Genomic DNA, 23,736 nt, shown 5'->3' with positions numbered 1-23,736 from the left:
CCTAGTAGGCCCCAATGTTTGTTCAAAATTTTATTGACCGAAGGACTATGTTCACCATATACCGAAATAAAAGGAATTCTGGCCACCTTGTGTGTAGTTTTACTTGGTGTTAAGAGGTCAACTCTATCCAAACTCTGTACTCTGTTGATGTGTTCTTTTAACAGCCGCTTAGGATAGCCCCTATCCTGAAATTTATGGGCCATGGAGCTCAAGGTCTCTTCTAGTTTAGTCTCATTAGATACTATACGTTTGGCTCTAAGAAACTGGGAGAAGGGCAATGATTGTATCATTTTCCTAGGATGAGAACTGTTGAAACAGAGCAACGTATTCACATCAGTGGGTTTGGTGTACAGTTCGGTCTGTAGCACCCCTTCCTTGAACACCACTTTAGTGTCCAAGAACTGGATCTCAGTTGCGGAGTGAATGAGAGTAAACTGCAGATCCGAATCATGGCTATTAAGAAAGCCATGAAAATCGATCAACTCTATCTCAGAACCTGTCCATATGAGGAAGATGTCGTCGATGTATCTCCACCACCTCAGCACATGTCTGAAGTGGTGGGACAAATAGACGACATCTTCCTCATAACACCGCATAAAAATATTTGCGTAGGTGGGGGCCACATGGGACCCCATTGCCACACCCCGCTGTTGTAAATAAAATGTATCTCCAAATAAAAAGTAGTTGTATTGCAGTACAATCCTGAGCAAATCTACAATGAACTCACTGGCCTGTGGGGTGTATGTAGATGTTCTCAGCATTTTTTCAACTGCCTGAATGCCCCTCTCGTGCACTATCGAAGTGTATAGTGACGTGACATCAAACAATGCCAATAGTATTGTGGGTATCTGTATCAGGTCAATGTCATGAAGTTTAACAAGGAAATCTGATGTATCTTGTATGTAGGAAGAGCCACCAGTTGAGAAGTCACGTAAAACTTTATCCAAAAAAATTGCAATGCCACTAAAAATGGAGTCACTACCCGAGACAATCGGTCTTCCCGGGGGGTCGATGAGGGTCTTGTGAATCTTGGGCAGCACATAGATCACCGGGGTGACCGGATGTGCCACCTCAAGATAGTCACAAAGACCCTCATCGATGATGCCTGCCGTCATGGCTTCCCTCAGGCATCTATTTATAATACCAGTAATCATGAATTTGGGATCCGAGTCTAAGACTCTGTAGACATGTGAATCCCCCAACTGGCGCATAATCTCACCTACATACTTCTCAGTGTCCATCAGTACGACTGCACCCCCCTTGTGGGGCGAGACTCTGTAAGATGACGCTGCGGCCGGTTTTTGATGACATCAGAAGTCCTCGGCCTGGATATCCCTTAATGGTGCGATACTGCGTTTGCGCAGTGGAATATAAACAACGCGGAACAACGGCATGGCAGGTTTCTTCTTGTCCCTCTTGTATGTTTTTTCGATCGTTTCCCCATCCTCTCTGCTATGTCTCCTTACAGTTTATCACATCACAGTGCACTATTGGGCGGATCGACTCTGTAATTGATCGGTACAGTTTGTGATTATGGATACACTGTCTACAAATATGTATATCACTAATGATTTCTATATGCAAAAATTTTTTTCATGTATGCTTCAATGTATGTACATTTGGTTTTTCTTTTTTTCTTTTTGGATATATACACTGTTGGTATTGGCTGATCATGTTTTGTAACACACCCACTGGGTGGAGTGTGGTCACATGTTGAACATGCTAATTAATTCACCTGTATATAATGTTGTGATTTGAGTTGTTACTTTGCTTGAAAAAGGTTCTAGTGAAGAACCGAAACGTTGCACCACCTGGGTGAATAAAGTTCACTTGTCATCTTTCTCGGAGTGCCGCCTACTTTTCTGGATTACATATTGGGGTAAGAAGCCTAATCCCCTGGATACGTGCACCCTCTTTTTCTTTGATTGTGTTCCAGTGCCGCCATTTTTCCTGTGTATATATATATATATATATATATATATATACACATACACACACTCACCTAAAGAATTATTAGGAACACCTGTTCTATTTCTCATTAATGCAATTATCTAGTCAACCAATCACATGGCAGTTGCTTCAATGCATTTAGGGGTGTGATCCTGGTCAAGACAATCTCCTGAACTCCAAACTGAATGTCAGAATGGGAAAGAAAGGTGATTTAAGCAATTTTGAGCGTGGCATGGTTGTTGGTGCCAGACGGGCCGGTCTGAGTATTTCACAATCTGCTCAGTTACTGGGATTTTCACGCACAACCATTTCTAGGGTTTACAAAGAATGGTGTGAAAATGGAAAAACATCCAGTATGCGGCAGTCCTGTGGGCAAAAATGCCTTGTGGATGCTAGAGGTCAGAGGAGAATGGGCCGACTGATTCAAGCTGATAGAAGAGCAACGTTGACTGAAATAACCACTCGTTACAACCGAGGTATGCAGCAAAGCATTTGTGAAGCCACAACACGCACAACCTTGAGGCGGATGGGCTACAACAGCAGAAGACCCCACCGGGTACCACTCATCTCCACTACAAATAGGAAAAAGAGGCTACAATTTGCACGAGCTCACCAAAATTGGACTGTTGAAGACTGGAAAAATGTTGCCTGGTCTGATGAGTCTCGATTTCTGTTGAGACATTCAAATGGTAGAGTCCAAATTTGGCGTAAACAGAATGAGAACATGTATCCATCCTCTGATGGCTACTTCCAGCAGGATAATGCACCATGTCACAAAGCTCGAATCAAATATATATATATATACACTCACCTAAAGAATTATTAGGAACACCATACTAATACGATGTTGGACCCCCTTTTGCCTTCAGAACTGCCTTAATTCTACGTGGCATTGTTCAACAAGGTGCTGATAGCATTCTTTAGAAATGTTGGCCCATATTGATAGGATAGCATCTTGCAGTTTATGGAGATTTGAGGGATGCATATCCAGGGCACGAAGCTCCCGTTCCACCACATCCCAAAGATGCTCTATTGGGTTGAGATCTGGTGACTGTGGGGGCCATTTTAGTACAGTGAACTCATTGTCATGTTCAAGAAACCAATTTGAAATGATTCGAGCTTTGTGACATGGTGCATTATCCTGCTGGAAGTAGCAATCAGAGGATGGATACATGTTCTCATTCTGTTTACGCCAAATTCGGACTCTACCATTTGAATGTCTCAACCGAAATCGAGACTCATCAGACCAGGCAACATTTTTCCAGTCTTCAATAGTCCAATTTTGGTGAGCTCGTGCAAATTGTAGCCTCTTTTTCCTATTTGTAGTGGAGATGAGTGGTACCCGGTGGGGTCTTCTGCTGTTATAGATAGCCCATCCGCCTCAAGGTTGTGCGTGTTGTGGCTTCACAAATGCTTTGCTGCATACCTTGGTTGTAACGAGTGGTTATTTCAGTCAACGTTGCTCTATCAGCTTGAATCAGTCGGCCCATTCTCCTCTGACCTCTAGCATCCACAAGGCATTTTTGCCCACAGGACTGCCACATACTGGATGTTTTTCCCTTTTCACACCATTCTTTGTAAACCCTAGAAATGGTTGTGCGTGAAAATCCCAGTAACTGAGCAGATTGTGAAATACTCAGACCGGCCCGTCTGGCACCAACAACCATGCCACGCTCAAAATTGCTTAAATCACCTTTCTTTCCCATTCTGACATTCAGTTTGGAGTTCAGAAGATTGTCTTGACCAGGACCACACCCCTAAATGCATTGAAGCAACTGCCATGTGATTGGTTGACTAGATAATTGCATTAATGAGAAATAGAACAGGTGTTCCTAATAATTCTTTAGGTGAGTGTATATACGGTGTTCCCTACTTCCAGTGGCTCTACATTGTAGTGATATGCCATCAATGTCTTTAAAAGAAATTTGTCAGCTCTGAAAAACACCTCCCCAAACTAGAGTAAGCGTCGTACAGTGTAGAGTTAAATTACGGTATGTAATTTTTATCTTCATACTCACTTGCATTCCGATGCTGTGCTCCAACAAACCAGCAAAAAAAATGCTTTGAGAGGAATCATGCACAATGGAGAGGACTCAAAAAGAAGTCCTCTTAATGCATTTTACTGCTGATTTGGCAGAGGACAGCATTGGAGTATGAAGATAAAAATTACATAATCAGCATCACTTACACTATACACTGTTTATCTAAGTTTGGGGGTGTTTTGTAGCTTACAGATACCCTTTAAATCAACAACCCCTTGAAGTATGAAAAAATAACTGAATACTGCATGTATCCAGTTACCAGCAGCGTCTGGATGGTATAGTTACCGAGCGTTCTTCACTTTGTCTTTGCAATTTTCAAATCTGACCAGTGCAGCTGGTTTGGATGCACGGTCTGTGCAAAGATTTCTCCCAAGCGCTCTGCCTTCTTCCTATACTCCTCAGGCATACATACACGTTAAGTGGCTTCCTATGGAATGGACTTTAGACAGCGTGTACTTGAGATCAAACAATTAGCTTGTGGACCCCAGCGTGGATAAGGGACTTTAGTAAGTGCATACTCAGCTATATGAAACATGATTCACTGTACCGATAATAGGAAATCATTGGAAAAAACCGGTCAAGTCTGATAAGGCTGTAAAAATATTTTTTTTTCTCCTGGGCCAAAAGGTAAAACCACCTTGGAGAACCATCACTAATGCCAACATTTCGGTGCTTCCACACCTAGTTATTTTGGGACAATTTTTGGGGGTTTGTAAAACATGCCATGAAATAAAACATTTTTTTTTGGAGTGGCATTTTTTAGCCACTCAACATTTTAGATTTTTTTCCTACACAGACTGGCATACCCTTTGTATGATGCACCAATAATAATAAAGCACCTCCATTATTCCCTGTAAAACAACTATATCAGGCTGAGGACCAGTGATGGCCAGTTCGCAGTGTTTGTCGACGAACACATGCGATCTGCCATCTTTATTCCCAAGCCCGGCGATGCCGAGGTAAGTCCTTACCTGTGCCTGCGCCGCGAGCCGCTCTGAAACACATGCGGTCACCGGGAGCAGGCAGTTCCGAGAACAGCCTTCATCGGGCTGTTCTCGGAACTGCCTGCTCCTGGTGACCGCATGTGTTTCAGAGCGTCTCGCGGCGCAGGCACAGGTAAGGACTTACCTCGGCATCGCCGGGCTTGGGAATAAAGATGGCAGATCGCATGTGTTCGTCGGCGAACACTGCGAACTGACCATCACTGCTGAGGACAGAATGTAGTCTTCTTTAAAGGGAGCCTGTCACCTCTACTATGCTACCCTCACTGAGCGTTTCTAAATGTTCATTGTGTTACCCTAAACATATAAATTACACTTTTAATTTCATTTGCAGACGAATTCAATAATTATTAGGCATTTTTGTACTTCCTGCCTTTTATGTAAATTAACATAAAAGAGTCATATCTTACTTGTGTGACCAGAGAAGAGTCATATTTTCAAGCTCTGACTCATCTCAGGTTAATTTGCAGATGGATCAAATTTTTTTTTTTTTAACACAATAAAAACACACAGAGCTATAGGGACTGAGTATTGCGGATGTTCTAGCGGCCATCTAGCAACCCATGTCCTCAGCTCGGTACACAAAATCCAGGTGACAGGTTCGCATTACCGTTAGAAATTCCATTATAGTGTTCTGTTATAACAGAGTTATAACGGAATATAACGGAATCTTAGGACGGAATGCAAAATGGAAGCCTTTAAGAGGCATTCAGTTTTGATCCATCCTAAAACATGTCTATTGTGGGGATTCTCTCAGGTAGACAGGGTGTGCGGACGCAGTACAGAGGCAAATTACCAGTTCTTAAATCAAACTTCCGTGTTTATTCACACATACAGCAAAAACAAACGTCACTTTGCAGTCTTGGTGTTAGTTCACACACAATGAAAAGTCCACATAGCAAAAAAATCACCTTGTTGGCAGTTCTGCCTCCAGCCGTCCATAGCAGGCTTTTACGGGGCCCGTTTCCCTTACAACGGGTCTCAGCCCTCCATCACGGCACAAGCATCAGATCCCAGCACACACACCTCCTGAGCTCCACTGTCAGACTGAGGTAATCCCCCTCACCTGGAAGTGCTGGCTGGTTTTTAGGCCTGGCAAAACCCGGCCTGGAACATGGGGAGTAGTCACCCACCCAGCACCTTGACTACTCCCAGTAAGAGCCGTCCCGGATCAGCTATTCAGCCACACTAAGTATTAAGGTGTCAAACAGCAACTGCTGCCGACACATAAAAACCGTCTCTTACTCCACCGAGGCCAGGAACCTCGTTGACACGTACCTATCATCCACGATGATTCCTTGTACCTTTTTACACTATGTAATAACGGTTACTTTTTGTTTCGTTATACATGATAAAAAAAGTCCTGACGGAACCGATATTTGTGCCCATAGACATGTATTAGGATGAAGCAAAATGGAATGCCTCTTAAAGGGTACCGTTTTGCATGCCGTCCTAAAATTCCGTTATATCTCTGTTATAACAGAACACTATAACGGAATTTCTAACCGTAATGTGAACCCACCTTAAACAGATTAATTACTAGAAGTATTTAAAAACTGACTGCCCTGTGATCATTGCTTTATCTCACATATCTCCATTTGTACCATACGCATCCAAAGGTTAAACAGCACCACAGATTTTTGTTGTTACCATAGTCTATGAGGGCAGTGTTGGGCCCCAGCCCTTGGACCCCTTGTATACAAGAAAAACGGAAATACTGCAGCACTCCATGCAGTATTCCTACTTGTGCCATATACATCTGTAAAAGTCTTTTAAAAAGCAGAACCTGTATAAATCTTTATTTTTGTATAGAAACACATATGTACTATTCACTAAATAAAAACATGTTAAAAACAAACCAAATATATACCGCATACAGGGCCTTATTCCCAAAATGATGGAATGTTCCATAAGGTAAAAGTCCAACTCATTAACATGGTCACTTTGAATCATTATCACCATAGCCATCAGATCATTTTCCTATTGAAGACTCTACAGAAGACTCTTGAAGCTCTCCACTCTCTCTTGGTACAGACGATGGAATGACTTGGCCAAGGCTCGAAATGGTTGATCAAAGTTTTCCAGCTCCTTCTGCAATAGATGAATAGTCTGATGTAAGGCACAATCACTGTGTGGAATGGCAATTCAGCACACATCTTATAGGTTATGCCAGCAATCCAAGACAACGATCCACAGTGTGTTCACACCCAAGGAAGTCCACCACAGTGAAAGGAAGGGTCCAGTGTGCTTACTAAAATCTAATGATTTATTTCGATATTTGCTTTAAAAACACATCTTCAGAGCAATTACCTGAAGCCTTTTGACTGTATGCTAATGTAGGCTATATGCCGATGCGTCGTGTGACACTCATGTCGCGCAACATTTATTGTAAAAATAGTCTATGGTGTTGCACTGGGACATGCTGCGACTGGGACACAGTCACAAAAAATCCATCCAAGTTGGATTTTGTGCGACTGTTGCTTTGCAGTTGCAGTGCGATACCATAGACTATCAGTACAATAAATGTTGCGAGACATGAATGTTGTGCGGCGCATGTCGCAATGTAGTTGTACCCTTTTTGCTGTGCGGCTAATTGTCACGCATGTAAACCTAGCCTAATCATATGATTAGGACCACTAGTCGGTCAAAACGCGTCAGATGACTGCTCTGAAGATGTGTTTTTAATGCAAATAACGGAATAAAGCATTAGATTTTATGAGGCACGCTGGACCCTTCCTTTCACTGTGGTGGATTTCCTTGGGTGTATAAGCTGTATTGTGTTTATGCTGGATACAGCAGTGGGTCCCAGAACAAGAATAACAGCTATAACAGTCAATGACATTGATGAGAGTTGGTATCGCTGTTAGAAACATGGGCCCAAGTTTAATAATACAGTTAAAGGGATTACAATGACCCACAGTGACTGGGAGTAAATTGGGTGTCACTAAGGCTACTTTCACACCAGCGTTTTTGCTGGATTTGTTATGGATCAGCAAAAACGCTTCCGTCATAATAATAGAACAGTCTGCATTCATTCTGAACGGAGTCGGTTGTATTATCTCTAAAATAGCCAAGACGGTTCAGTCTCTAAATATATTGTGAGTCAATGGGGGACACGAAAGAAAACTGATCCGCCACCATTGAGTTACATTGTGAGTCATGACGGATCCGTCTTGCTCCGCACCACATTGCGGACAGAAAAACGCTGCTTACAGCAACCAAATAGAACGGAATGCATTCTGGTGTATTCCGTTTCGTTCAATTCAGTTTTGTCCCCATTGACAATGAATAGGGACAAAACGGAAGTGTTTTCCCCCCGCTATTGAGATCCTATGACGGATCTCAATAGCGGAAAGGGAAATCGCAGATGTGAAAGTAGCCTTACATGTAATTGTCCGCTGCTCCATGTTCAGTCATAATTAGTTAGGTATATTTTTTGCATCTGCCGATCACTGTACCAGAGCGGGAGTCTCACTGTGTCCTGGCAATGAATATGGGATACAGCTGGAGGTGACGACTCTACCACAAGTCAGCGACATGGTGGCCACAGTGTCAGGATCAGATGACCTACGCATCAGCAAGAGGCAGATTCCGAGCTCGGTCTCTGCACTCACCCACCGGACTTCCTGCAGTCAGACGTACTCACTAAAGAAGTGAGTTTCCTGCTGCATCAAAGGCAGATTCTAGGCTTGGTCTCTGCAATAACCACCGGGCTTGACAATCACCGGACTTTTCACAGACAGATGTATTCACCAAAGATGTGAGTTTCCTGCTGCATTAAGAGGCAGATCCCGGGCTCGGTCTCTGCATTCACCACTGGACTTGTCATTCACTGGACTTTCCGCAGTCAGATGTATTCACTGAAGAAGTGAGTTCCTGTCACGGGTAATGGGGGAGGGGATAACACCAAATGACACACAGAAGGAATAGACTCAAGCTTAGGCCTCAAAGCTAATGGAGAGGGATGGTGACCTCCTAGGAATCCCTAGACTTCTCCCTGACTCCTGCCAGTATGAGTAGACCCTGAAGGTGGAAATACTCATACACCGGAACCTAGGCCCTGAAGACCCTGGAAGTCCCTAGGAATGGTGGCAGGGAATGAGACAATTGATTCCTTCCCGGATGAAGGAACCAGTGTCTGCCTGAGGCCTAGACAACAACACACACAAGCGAACAACAAAATGCAAGACAAAATGCACTTAGCTTAAAGCAGAATGGAGGAGCAGGAGATCCAAAGGAACAACACACCAGCTCAACCAACTCCAGCAGCAAATATCAACCGCATGGTAAGCAGTGTGAGTCAGAACTAAATAGGGCCTCAGTAATGACTACAAGCTGCACCTGACAAGAGGTGTGGTCATTACCAAACACAACACTGAAAGGAGAAAACAGAGAGAGACTGTCAGATACCCTCATGGGCTGCCAGTCTCTCTGATCTTCTCACCTCTGTCATGGGAGGGACCGTGAAGTAACTGCCAAAGGGTGAGAGAGGCGCTCATAGGGTAAGTAAATCGAGGTACAACAGCTTGCTTCAAAGAGCTGGTGGATATGATAGACTCACCTGTTTTAGTTGCACCGGAGTTGAGTGCAACCGTATTGCAGGTGGGCTGTAAGGTATAAAATTCGCAGGTCGGTGCTGCCAGATGCGTCAGGAGACCCCTTGGGGCGAAGGCCAGGTCGCCACGCATGTCCGTACCTTGTCCTAGTTGGAGTAGGTGTAGCGGTGTCACCGCTACAGTCCTGTGTGCGGCACGTGTGGAAAAGGCGCGCCATTTCCACACGTGCCGCACACAGGACCGTAGCGGTGACATCGCTACACTTATTCCAACTAGGACAAGGTACGGACATGACCCATTTTTAAAAGAAACCAGGCAGTATACACCCAGCTGCACATAAAATTAGGGTGACACAGACTTGATAAAGGGGCCGTCTAGACCCCGAAACGCGTTGTCTCATAATACATTTTGATGTATCCTGTACCGGGTTGTGGTAATTGCGCCTTATGATCGTCTATCAGCTGGATCACTTCTTAGTGACAAGCTGAGATACGTTTTCCTATGGGAGGGACCGTGACAGTTCCCTGCTGCATCAAAAGGCAGATTCCAGCCTTGGTCTCTGCAGAAGTCAACGCACTTGACTATTACAATTGATTTCAAGAAAAAAATCTACCATCCTTGTCACGTGCCATCGTTTTCCTCCACCGCCTAGGGGAAGGGCAGTCCTTCAGCCATGGTTTCCTAGAGGTTTTCTCCAGTGTTTTTTTTTTCTCTGCCGAGTGCTGAAGGCCCGACTCTTCAAAGGCCCATCATCAACAGGGCCACATTTAAGAACAGTGCCCTGACTTCTAATGAGAACATCAACTGTACATTTCATACCTTGCAGTTAATAAAGAAGTCAGTGTATATTAATTAGTGGTGTGTCTGAGCCTCTTTATGAATCAACATAGTCAGACCCTTGCTGATCAGATAGTGATGGCCTTTCTTGGTTTTACAGCTCAGCTTATTTTTTTTATCCCCTACCTACAGGATAGATGATAAGTATCTGATCGGTGGGGACTGATGGATGCTCCATGATCTTTGGGGAAATTGAATGGTAGGTCAACTATGTTCCCTTCTGCTTCATTCAATGTCTATGGAACTTTTGAAAATAGCTGAGCATTGTACTCGGCTATCTCCAGCAGTCCCATAGAGAGTGAACAAAGTAGCTATGTGCACGCTCAACCTGCCAGTTCATTCATAAAGGGACACAGGATCCAGTTCTCGTGATCAACGGTGGTCCCAGATATTCTGTGCATAGGGTAAAGTTGTGGTCAGTGGTGTACCTCCAAAAGACGCAGACCACACAGCTGCTATGGGGGTCTAGCGCTGCACCCACTGGAGTCCCGACTAGCACTCTATGTTGTCTCACTGCTGGGCGCTGGGCTGGCCAATCAGTATTTGCAGTGCTTGCAGAGCCTGCTGCTGATTGGCTTTCCTAGCGCCCAGCAGAGAAACTTTAGTGTTCTGTGCCACGGGAGTCAGGATTTAATTCCTCTGCAAGCAACTTGCAAATGACATTGTAGAGGATGATGAGAGTGACTTCTGCGGAAGCGATGACTTTAGGTGAGAAGTGACTGTGCTGTCAGCAATATGTGTTTTGGGTGTGAAGTGAACCCCTCATTTTCAGTGCTGAACCCGCAGTTCTGATGCAGATCTCAGCTCTGCAGATAACCCTGAATCTTCACCCTCTCAGTCGCCGACACAGTGTAACGCTGCCATGCCCTGCTCTGTGCACTCAGGTACAGTAAGTGTCTCTGTGTCAGCTTCACGCACTGATGTAGAGACACATTGTTTGCCCTGCTTTACACTGCAGCTTAGCTCCGTAAGAGCATTACTATGATCAGTGTTGGACTGTGGTGCCTAGGGTCCACCAGTAAAATTTCATTTGGGGGACCCACTGTACGGATACATTCAAATATTACAGCAAGATGCTACCAGATGATTGAATATGGGGGTCCCTGTAACTTAGAGAAGGTAGGTCCTGGGGAAAAGAGGACACTGGTGGCTTTCCTCTATACCTAGAAGTCCTCTCAGCTCTGATCGTGTGTATAATATTAAACTGGGGAGTTTCTTTAATAATCTATCAGGTTTTTATATGAACATAGGCTGGTTGAGGTGCTGTGCATTGAATATATGTATGTAGTGCAGTGAGTCTCCTGTGTTATGTGCAGGGAGTGGGAGACTAGGGAGTACTGCAGCCTCCTCGCAGCTTACCATGCACAGTGCTGTCCACTGTGCAGTGGCTGTGCTTGGTATTGCAGCTCAGCCCCATTCACTTGAATGGAAATGAGCTGCGGCTAGGACATGTGACCGATGAATGTAGAGTCACTGGCCTAGGAGGAGGCTGCGGCACTCGAGTCTGGTGGGGGTACTGGAAGTCAGACATCCACCAATAACATATCAATGACCTATCTTATACATTTTTGTAAAAAAGTAGTCATGTTTTTTTCCTCCTACTAAGCCTTCCTTGTAGGACAGTGCTGGAGACAGGCAGACGTCTTGTACCACACACACAGTTAGGACTCATTTGTATTTCCGTCATCTGCTTTGTACACAGGTTGTAATTACCGCTGAGGTCTCAAAATACTCCAGCCCATGGCTCGCTGCCCACTCTTCAGCCTGGATCTTCTCCACTACTCTACGGCCAGTGAGGTCTGTCTTATTTCCCACCAGAACTCCTGACAGGATGATAAAAATAATGAATTCAAAGTAGAAGATGATGAAAGGGAGAGATTTATAAAACTAGCGTAAGGGAAAATGGGAGATGTTGATAACAACCAATTCGATTACAGCTCTTACTTCTAAGGAGTCTTTTGGAAAATTAAAGTTGTAACCCGATTGACAGCTGCCTTTTCCCTTGCACTAGTTTTGTTCTTTTTAATCTTGATTTTTCAAATTCTACAATAAATTATCGGAGAAATCACCTGGTGAGTGCCAGTTTTACCTACCGGGTAAGTAAGGGCTTGTGGTCTTCGATTTTACTCGTTGTAACCACTTTGCACAGTTACTAAACGAAATCTCGCTTGTGACATCAAATATCAAGCAAAAGGCACCAGGCTGATCCCACTGAGAAGAGAATAGTGATGCTCGTTGAGGAGGCCATACACAAGTCACCTCCACCTCTTTGAAGGTGCAAAACAACAATTAAGACAAAAAATATAGAACTTTTAAGGATTGTCTGGATTCAAGAGGAAACTGGACAACAAAGGGTTATCGACCTATAACGAAGAATAGATTACTTACCTGACAGATCCCACACTGACGCTCCGCTTCTCACAGCAGAGCTCGGTTTTCCCTGCATCAGTGATGTCATGTCAACGGCACATGACCGCTGCAGCCAATCACTGGCCTCTTCAGTGCACCACAGAGGCCGGTGGCTGCAGCAGTCATGTGTTGACATGACGTCATCGCTGCAGCCAGGAAAACAAAGCCCTCCAGAAAGAACTGGAGGTGCAGGATCTGTCAGGTAAGGCTACTTTCACACTAGCGGCAGGACGGATCCGACAGGCTGTTCACCCTGTCGGATCCGTCCTGCCGCTATTTCGCCGTGCCGCCGGACCGCCGCTCCGTCCCTATTGACTATAATGGGGACAGGGGCGGAGCTCCGGCGCAGCGCCGCCGGACTAAAAGTACTGCATGTTCGACTTTTTAGTCCGGCGGCCTCTCACCGCGCCGGAGGTGAACAGCCTGTCGGATCCGTCCTGCCGCTAGTGTGAAAGTACCCTAAACATTAAAGGGGTTGTCTCACTTCAGCAAATGGCATTTATCATGTAGATAAAGTTAATACAAGGCACTTACTAATGTATTGTGATTGTCCATATTGCCTCCTATGCTGTCTTGATACATTTTTCTGTCACATTATACACTGCTCGTTTCCACGGTTACAGACCACCCTGCAATTCAGAAGAGCTTGCACACTATAGAAAAAAGCACGTGCCTATGCACACTCCCATGGTCACGGCCATCAGAGAGACCAGCGCCTTTCACTATAGTGTGCAAGCACGACCACCACTGCTGGATTACGGGAAAGTCGTAACCCCTGGAAACAAGCCACGTATAATGTGATGGAAAAATTCATCAAGCCAGCAAAAAAGGAGGTAATTAGCTGCAGGTTTCTGCTGTTTGAAACAGCTGAGACCCGCCGGCCATGACACACTCTGCACGTGTGAGCGGGCGCCATGTTTGCCTATTGCTCCAGATTTGCTTTCGATTGGGATCACTGCCTTGCAGGAAGGTGAACCTCCATCCAAGTTTTCCTCAAGAATTGCACTGTATTTACTGCCATCCATCCAGTTCATGCAGGTGAAAAGCAATCGCACCCCATGATGTTGCCACTACCAAGCTTCACTGTGGGAATGGTGTTCTTTTGGTGATGGGAAGTGTTGGGTTTGCACCACACATAATGAATCCTAAAAAGTTACATTTTATTATCATCTGACCAGAGAACCATCTTCATTGTGTTTTGGTAGTCTGCACATGCTGTTTGGTGAACAACGATCATATGTTCTTAGGTTTGTCTTTAAAGGGAACCTGTCACTACACTTCCATCTCGTCTGTGGGGTGTATGGCTTATAGTGGGTCCTATGGACAGATACTTCCATCTCCTTTGTGGAGTGTATAGCTTATAGTGGTCCTATGGACAGATACTTACATCTCCTCTGTGGAGTGTATGGCTTATAGTGGTCCTATGGACAGATACTTCCATCTTCTCTGTGGGGTATATGGCTTATAGTGGTCCTATGGACAGATACTTCCATCTTCTCTGTGGGGTGTATGGCTTATAGTGGTCCTATGGACAGATACTTCCATCTTCTCTGTGGGGTGTATGGCTTATAGTGGTCCTATGGACAGATACTTCCATCTTCTCTGTGGGGTGTATGGCTTATAGTGGTCCTATGGACAGATACTTCCATCTCCTCTGTGGAGTGTATGGCTTATAGTGGTCCTATGGACAGATACTTCCATCTTCTCTGTGGGGTGTACAGCGTATAGTGGTTCTATGGACAGATACTTCCATCTCCTCTGTGGAGTGTATGGCTTATAGTGGTCCTATGGACAGATACTTCCATCTTCTCTGTGGGGTGTATGGCTTATAGTGGTCCTATGGACAGATACTTCCATCTCCTTTGTGGAGTGTACAGCGTATAGTGGTTCTATGGACAGATACTTCCATCTCCTCTGTGGAGAGTATGGCTCATAGTGTTCATAAGGACAGATACTTCCATCTCCTCTGTGGAGTGTATGGCTTATGGTGGTCCTATGGACAGATACTTCCATCTCCTCTGTGGAGTGTATAGCTTATAGTGGTCCTATGCACATATACTTCTGTGGAGTGTATGGCTTAGAGTGGTCCTATGGACAGATACTTCCATTTCCTCTGTGGGGTCCTATGGACAGATACTTCCATCTCGTCTGTGGGGTGTATGGCTTATAGTGGTCCTATGGACAAATACTTCCATCTCGTCTGTGGGGTGTATGGCTTATAGTGGTCCTATGGACAGATACTTCCATCTTCTCTGTGGGGTGTATGGCTTATAGTGGTCCTATGGACAGATACTTCCATCTTCTCTGTGGGGTGTATGGCTTATAGTGGTCCTATGGACAGATACTTCCATCTTCTCTGTGGGGTGTATGGCTTATAGTGGTCCTATGGACAGATACTTCCATCTCCTCTGTGGAGTGTATAGCTTATAGTGGTCCTATGGACAGATACTTCCATCTCCTCTGTGGAGTGTATAGCTTATAGTGGTCCTATGGACAGATACTTCCATCTCCTCTGAAGAGTATACAGGTGAAACTCGGAAAAATTAAAAGAAAATCATGCAAAGTTCATTTATTTCAGTAATGCAACTTAAAAAGTGAAACTAATATATGAGATAGACTCATTACATGTAAAGCAAGATATTTCAAGCCTTTATTTGTTATAATTTGGATGATTATGGCTTACAGCTTATGAAAACCCTAAAGTCACAATCTCAGGTACCCTTTGCTCAGGGGATATGGATTAATTAGCTGACTAGAGTGTGACACTTTGAGTCTAGAATATTGAACCTTTTCACAATATTAAGTTGCATTCCTGAAATAAATGAACTTTTGCAAGATATTCAAATTTTTCGAGTTTCACCTGTATGGCTTATAACAGGCATCCTCAAACTGCGGCCCTCCAGCTGTTGTAAAACTACAACTCCCACAATGCCCTGCTATAGGCTGATACCTGTAGGCTGTTTGGGCATGCTGGGAGTTGTAGTTTTGCAACAGCTGGAGGGCCGCAGTTTGAGGATGCCTGGTTTATAGTGTCCTATGGACAGATACTTCCATCTCCTCTGTGGAGTGTATGGCTTATAGTTATCACCGCCAGTTCTGTGAGAAGATCTGGCAGACGTTCTTCTCTACCTCTTGTATGATGTTCTTTGTTTTGGTTTCACTTTCTCATTTCCTTTCCTTCTGCCAGGTGTCACTTATTTCGACTAATCGTCTTCCTTTATAATCCCTCCCATACTGCCTCACTTTGCGGTTTATACTACTTCCTGAATGAGGTATTCACTGCTGGAGGCTGCTTCTGCTGTTTGTTCAGATAAGTCATTTACTTTATTGCGTTTCCTTGCTGGCTTGATTCTAGGTGACCCCGACTCCGTCCGTATTAAGTGCAGGGAGCCGGTGGTCGTGTCCCCTCACTATTATAGGGTTTTCAGGTGTCACACAGTATTAGATACGCGGGCATGCAATCGTCTACCATACAGACCCTTGCATGTGCATAGCAGTCAGGGAGATCTCTTAGGGTTTTATAGGGCTCACCTATAAGGACCTTAGTTTGGGATCAAGCCAGTCGCTCGTTTATTTATATTTTCCAGCTATCTGCTAACTTCATCCGTGACAATAGTGGTCCTATGGACAGATACTTCCATCTCCTCTGTGGAGTGTATAGCTTATAGTTTTTACATAATTCAGACCCTAATATATGTTGAGGCACTTAGGAGCATTTATTTACAGTTGGTCTAAGACTGTTAATTGCCTTCTTTTAACATATGTTATATTTCCCATAAAACGTAACTATTAATATTGTCATTAATATTATGCTTTAACCATTAGAGGTGTGTTAAAACTCTCAGTTCCCTGACTCTCCTCTCTAATTACCACATATAAATTGCAAGTTCTTGCTGACATATAGGCTTCACTTCTGTCTCTAAAAAGTCTCCCTCAAACGCTGCCCTCCCGTCCCCGACATGTTTCGCCAGCTGTTCTGGCGTCTCCAGGGGATCGGGCAGAACAGCTGGCAAAACATGTCAGGGGGCAGCGTTTGAGGGAGACTTTTTAGAGACAGAAGTGAAGCCTATATGTCAGCAAGAACTTGCAATTTATATGTGGTAGTTAGAGAGGAAAGTCAGAGAAGTTTTGGAGCTAGCGCGCAGCTACCAATCTCCCACCACAAATCAAGCAGCACTTGACAATACAGTGCTGACAATACACATTAATAAGGCGACACAACTGAGAGTTTTAACACAACTTTAATGGTCAAAGCATAATATCAATGACAATATTAAAAGTTAAAGCTTTATGGAAAATATGACATATGTTAAAAGAAGGCAATTAATAGTCTTAGGCTAACTGTAAATAAATATAGCTTATAGTGGTCCTATGGACAGATACTCCCATCTCCTCTGTGGAGAGAATGGCTCATAGTGTTCATAAGGACAGATACTGCCATCTCCTCTGTGGAGTGTATAGCTTATGGTGGTCCTATGGACAGATACTTCCATCTCCTCTGTGGAGAGTATGGCTCATAGTGTTCATAAGGACAGATACTTCCATCTCCTCTGTGGAGAGTATGGCTCATAGTGGTCCTATGCACATATACTTCTGTGGAGTGTACAGCTTATAGTGGGTCCTATGGACAGATACTTCCATCTCCTCTGTGGAGTGTATAGCTTATGGTGGTCCTATGGACAGATACTTCCATCTCCTCTGTGGAGAGTATGGCTTATGGTGGTAATATGGACAGATACTTCCATCTCCTCTGTGGAGAGTATGGCTCATAGTGTTCATAAGGACAGATACTTCCATCTCCTCTGTGGAGTGTATAGCTTGTGGTCCTATGGACAGATACTTCCATCTCCTCTGTGGAGTGTATAGCTTATGGTGGTCCTATGGACAGATACTTCCATCTCCTCTGTGGAGAGTATGGCTCATAGTGGTCCTATGCACATATACTTCTGTGGAGTGTACAGCTTATAGTGGTCCAATGGACAGATACTTCCTTCTCCTTTGTGGATCTTTGGAGCTCCTTCAGTGTTATCCTTAGTGTCTTTGTTGAATCTCCCTCCTTGCTCGGTCCGAGAGTTTCGGTGGGCACCTTCTCCTGTCAGGTCTGGAAATGTGTCATTTTATTATAGTGGATTTAATGGTGCTTCGTGGGATGTTCCAGCTTTTGGATTTTTTATTTTTATAACCCAACCCTGTTTTATACTCCTCCACAACATTGTCTCCGACTGGAATGGAGAGCTCCTTGGTCTTCACTTTGCTTGCTTAGTAATGCTGTAGATTCCGGGGCCTTTCAGAAGACTGGTATTTATACTCACATGATGTGACACTTTGCACACAGGAGTACCTTATTTGACTTTGGAAGTTAATTGGTTGGACCAGACCGTATGTAGGGGTTTCATAGCAAAAGCTCCCGCAACTTTTCAGTTTTTATTTCTTTTTTTAAACAAAGTACTTTTGTCGGGTCTATTACATAAAATCTACAAAATGTAAAAAAACTGGCAAAACACCCAGCAGGGAGAATACTCGAGTAAGGCGCTGCATTACAATTTCTAGAAAGCAGTCACTTAGTACATTCTTGACATTTACCGGTTTTGAACCTTTTTTTTTACCGTTTTTTGTGCCACTTTGAAAATCAGCAAATAACAAGTATTATAATTAAAGTGAAAAAGACTTACCAATACCTCTGTCATCTCATTAAACATTGCCTTCCCCGGAGAATCACAAAGAAAGAGCTCCTACAAGCGAAGAATACAAAGTGAACCATAGTACAGTGTGGAGTGGATTAAAATATGTTTTTTTGAAGCTTTCTGGTAATTAGATAAGATCTACTTAAAGCACATATGAGAGAAGTGAGTGATAGCGGAGGGGCCGCTGAAACGATCGCTACTACAAACAGTACAAGATCAGCTTTTAATCACTTGTTTAAAAGGGATTGTCTGGGTTTTTTAAATATGATTCAAAAAGAACTATCATTCACCTGTTAAATCCACCACTGGTGGTCTCTGCCAGTCAGTGTTTACTTGTTCTGCAGCGATGACATCATGTATGCCCATGTGACCACTGCAACCAATCCCTGGCCTCAGTGTTCTTTGCAAGCACCATAGCCGGGGATAGTGATTGGATGTTACAGTCATGTGGATGTATGGCATATCATTACTGCAGCAATGTATGAAAAGACCACCGGAGTGGCTATATTGGAGTAGCAGGGGAATTTAACAGGTCAGTAATGTATATATTTTATACTATCACACTGCCTCCTGGGCTGGCAAATCTGGAGGGTGGTCTCTCACACCGTGTGTACAGGGGAAATCCATTGTCAATTTCCTTTGTATACTCAAACAGAAGCTGGTTCAAAAGCCTGGCTTTAAAGGGAATTTGTCACCAGGATATTTCTGTCTGTGGAGCTGTGTAGGACTTAGGGTCCATTCACACGTCCTCAGTGTTTTGCGGATCAAACACCGGGCCGGCACCCCAATACAAATGACTATTCTTGTTCGCAGCTGCAGACAGGAATAGGACATGTTCTATTTTTTTGCAGACCCGAAGTTTGGGGCCGTGGACCGGAAATGCGGATGCAGACAGCACACAGTGTGCTTTCCGCATCTTTTCCGTCCCCATTGAAAATGAATGGGTCGCACCTGTTCCGCATAATGGCGGAACGGATCCAGACGTGTGAATGGACCCTTATTGTGAGGCGAGCTGTAGTCTTTAGATACCATTTTGGGTTAAATAAGACTTTTTGATTACTTTTTATTTTATTTCTTTTTGGGGAGGGTGAAGTGAAAATGGTGATTCAGCCATTTTGGTTTTTTTTTCCCGTTACGGCGTTCACCGGGCTTGATAAATACTTAAACTGTAGCCAGTGATTGGCTGAAAAGCATTACGAGCCGTGTTGAGAAGAGTAGCATGAAGTGGTGCAAAACAGGAACGGCAGTGTTGGGATATCGGTGAAATTAATATAAGATGTTTGCTTTTAACCATTCACAGGCCATGGAACAGTGTTTTGAGGGACTGAGCTGTTCATTGGTCACATGGCCTAGGCGTTCATGGAGCACCGCAGCCTTTTCCTACAGCTCATCTTTGGGGATCCGGGGAATTGGACCCCGGTCAATCTCATACTGATGACCTCTCCTGAGGATAGGTCATTCATGTGTAAATCCCGCAGAACTCCTTTAAAATAATTTTTTACTCACATATATGGAGGACTATTTTTTTTTTGTAGATGGGTAGAAGCTCATGATGCACAAAAATTTGTATTAACCCCTTCTTCCCCTGAATAGAAGCAGTCCCTTACATATAGCCCCAGAAATACATATGGTATGTAATGCCCCCCTTAATTCCTTCTCCACTCTTTAGAGAGATCTAGCTATGTACTTCTATAAATTTAAAAGTAGTGATGAATGAATGAAAGGTGCCTTGGCCACTGCACCTACTTCTCTACGAGACCATTACACCAGTGCTGAGGGGACGGGAAAGGGGCAGGGAAGCCACTGAGCAGGTTAGTCCACCACTGAATGCAGGAGAAGGTGGACCAGGGGGCACCACAAAAGAGGAAAATGTAACGTGCTTAAAACACTGAACAATATTTTTATTGCATGTATATTATATCAATACTTATGTGTTGCACAGTAATACTTTTCCTGGGATAACCCTCAGCAGGGTTAGTCGGGGTCAGTAACACAGTACATGAATAAGAGTTCCTACATTCCTATCTTCTAACTGCACAACTGCCTTCGGAAATACCGCAGAGACAGAACCACCATGAAGACACTCTGAGTAAACACTATTTTGTTTTGATGTGGATTTGATATAATAGTGCATTTGCTTATTTGTCGGGAATTCTTGGTTAGCAGGAGCTGCCCGGGTCTCGATTGTGCTGATGAATTGAACTTGTCTCAGATCCCCCTGATTAATTGACCTGTTTGCCGAGCGTTAAGGATTAGCTGTCCTGCCCAAGAACTGAGCACTCACCACATTTAGGAATGATTTATCTCACACTTTTGCAAGAAAGCTAGGTTTTCACGTGCCAATGATTTATGTAGATGTAAGCAAGTGTAACTATGCTTTGAGACCCCTTATACAATTTTCCCCTTTTCTGTAGCTGTCTGTCACTATATCATTCTTATGTATGATGCTAAACTTAAAGGGGATGTCTGGTTTCTGGAGGGAACCGGACAACACAGGCGATCCCACCTGCAATAAAGAATAGAGATAGTTACTTACTTGACAGATCCCACACCTCTCGCCCCGGTTCTCCCGACAGGGCTCTGTTTATCTGGCTGCAGTGGTGACATCACTTCGACAACCTGTGACTGTTGCAGCCAATCACTGGCCTTAGCAGTGCCCTGGAAGAACCAGAGGAACGGCACAGGATCCCTTGGGTAAGTAACAATCTATTCTTAATTGCAGGTGTATCAAATTTGATGTCTGGCTTTCTCTTGAAACCAAACAACCTTTTTAATGCGACATATACGATCTGTGCATCGAGGGACACAATGTATCACAGGGTTTCTTGAACTTTTTCTACTTGAGCCTCACCGGTCAATGCATGGGTAAGCCAGGGTCTCATCAGCCAACAAATATTACCGCGCAGTGCCCATATTACTCCAGAAGTGCCAACCAAATCCCATCATGCAGTGCACATAACACCGCGCAGGACAGAACACACCTCCTCAGTGTCACCAAACACCACGGTGCATCTCAAAATACCTTTCCGGCCGTGCCACACAACTACAACAGTGTAGGAAACATACTTCAGTGGTGACGCTTACCAAATACCACAATGCTCCGTAATGCACCTAACCCAGCAGCACAACATACCCCCCCCCCAACATACCACAATGAAAAAAACTAAAAGGACATTGTACCTGCTGCGCCCACAACTGAAGCAGGATTAGGCCCATGTCATACAACGCAGGAGAATAAAGAAGAGCAGACATATTACCAGATCCACTCACCCTTCTTGGCTGTATCTGGGAGGATGTTTTGGCTCTTAGCCACTAGTACAGGGTATACAGTATCTACCCTACCTACCCTTCAGGTATGGGGGTCTGATGCAGCAGGGTGTGTAGAGACACATGGCCGGTAATAGACATCTGACACCAGACAGAGCTAGGGAATGAATGTTGAGTTCATAGGGGAAAGTTATAAATATAGTGCAGGAACTATAGTAAAGATGAGATCCTGCTCCCTGTTCCTGTTAGGCTGCTCAGCCATGACTGCGTCATTACTATATATTGCAGAGCAGAGTTTTTGCTCCACTGTGGATAGTAATGGAGCGATAGTAAATTAGATAAACAGGCAGGCTGAGCAGCACGACAGCAGGTCTCGTCAGTGCAAAAGGAACCCAGCAGCGGCCAGCAGTTTAATGAGGCTCTGCCCCCCATTAATCCCCTAAGTAGCTGTAGAAGTGGAGGCAACCATCCTACTAACATTCTAGGATAGGTTGCTGGAGGACATTATTATACTATTCCTTGAAAACTCATTTATCTTATGACCACACTCTGACCTAGGCTACTTTCACACTAGCGTTCGGGGTTCCGCTTGTGAGCTCCGTTTGAAGGCTCTCACAAGCGGCCCCGAACGCATCCATAGAGCCCCAATGCATTCTGAGTGGATGCGGATCCGCTCAGAATGCATCAGGATGGCTCCGCTTGGCCTCCGTTCCGCTCAGCAGGCGGACATCCGAACGCAGCTTGCAGCGTTCGGGTGTCCGCCTGGCCGTGCAGAGCCAAACGGATCCATCCAGACTTACAATGTAAGTCAATGGGGACGGATCCGTTTGAAGATGACACAATATGGTGCAATTTCAAAATGATCCGTCCCCCATTGACTTTCAATGTAAAGTCTGGACAGATCCGTCTGAACTACTTTCACACTTAGAATTATTTCTGAACTATAATGCAGATGGATCCGTTCTGAACGGATCCAAACGTCTGCATTATAGGAGAGGATCCGTCTGTGCAGATACCAGACGGATCCGCTCTGAACGCAAGTGTGAAAGTAGCCTTAAAAGGGTTTCTGTCACCAGAATTAACCCTATTAAACTAGCTGACATTAGCGATGTGCTAATGTCAGCTAAACCTAACTAGCCTATTCCTACTTTTATCTATGCCCCCTTTACGCCAGAAATCAAACTTTTATAATAGGCTTATTAGCCTCTAGGAGGCCGAATACCGAACGGCGCGAGATTTCACCAGAGCACAGGGCTGGCAGACGGATGCGAGCGCTGCCTGGCCCTGTCAATCAGGACTTGAAGGGAGGCGACAAAGGTGGGAGAACGGAGCCTCTAGGAGCAGGAACAACACCCCCCCCCCCGCTCCTAGAGGCTAATTAGCATCTTATAAATAAAAGATAAAAGTAGGAATAGGCCAGTTAGGTTTAGCTGACATTAGCACATCGCTAATGTCAGCTAGTTTAATAGGGTTAATTCTGGTGACAGAAACCCTTTAAAGAGGCTGCTTGATTTAGGGAGTCAGAGTGCGGTCATGTGGTACAACTGAAGGAACAGAGACTGATAATTCAGGAAGAAAGCAATGGGTAAGAAAATTACCTACACAGCTATTTACCAGATGGACACTACAAGTGGTGGAAAAGATAAATGCTTCTTTAAATGAAGCTTGCTAATATAGAAGAATAGGTTTACAACTACACTGTAGCATGCCATCTAACATACCACCCTATCATGTGTAAGTGATGCCTTGGCAGGAACAACACAATTCAACAGGCAAGTCATCGTACAGCATGAGCATTTTTGGAAATCATCCAATTGCCGTTTTTGCTCAACTATGGAAAACACTCCTACTTCAGCCATTTTCAGACATCCTTATTAAAAATCTTCTTCTGCGAGACAATGACAAAAGTAGTGCATGCTGTTACAGACGATGGTCATGGAACCACTGTGCCAAAACAAAAAACGGTTTGAGTGATGTTCTAGCGGTTCCC

At 44.3% G+C, this 23,736-nt stretch overlaps 1 protein-coding gene across 1 annotated transcript in view; it reads right to left on the bottom strand.

Moving 5' to 3' along the window:
- Positions 1 to 6,190: 6,190 nt before the first annotated feature.
- IFT27 (intraflagellar transport 27) overlaps positions 6,191 to 23,736 on the bottom strand; it is a 53,527-nt gene continuing 35,981 nt past the window's right edge. The window contains exons 4-7 of the mRNA XM_040407212.1: positions 18,468 to 18,527; positions 12,480 to 12,597; positions 12,100 to 12,209; positions 6,191 to 7,084 (exon numbers count right to left, since the gene is read on the bottom strand). Of these exons, the coding sequence (XP_040263146.1) occupies positions 6,986 to 7,084; positions 12,100 to 12,209; positions 12,480 to 12,597; positions 18,468 to 18,527 (387 nt within the window). The 3' untranslated portion in view covers positions 6,191 to 6,985. The remainder of the gene's footprint in view (positions 7,085 to 12,099; positions 12,210 to 12,479; positions 12,598 to 18,467; positions 18,528 to 23,736) is intronic.

The sequence above is a fragment of the Bufo bufo genome, chromosome 9 (assembly GCF_905171765.1).
Source record: "Bufo bufo chromosome 9, aBufBuf1.1, whole genome shotgun sequence".
NCBI lineage: Eukaryota > Metazoa > Chordata > Amphibia > Anura > Bufonidae > Bufo > Bufo bufo.
The sequence above is the reverse complement of the archived record's forward strand: the minus strand, read 5'-3'. Positions and strand labels throughout refer to the sequence as shown.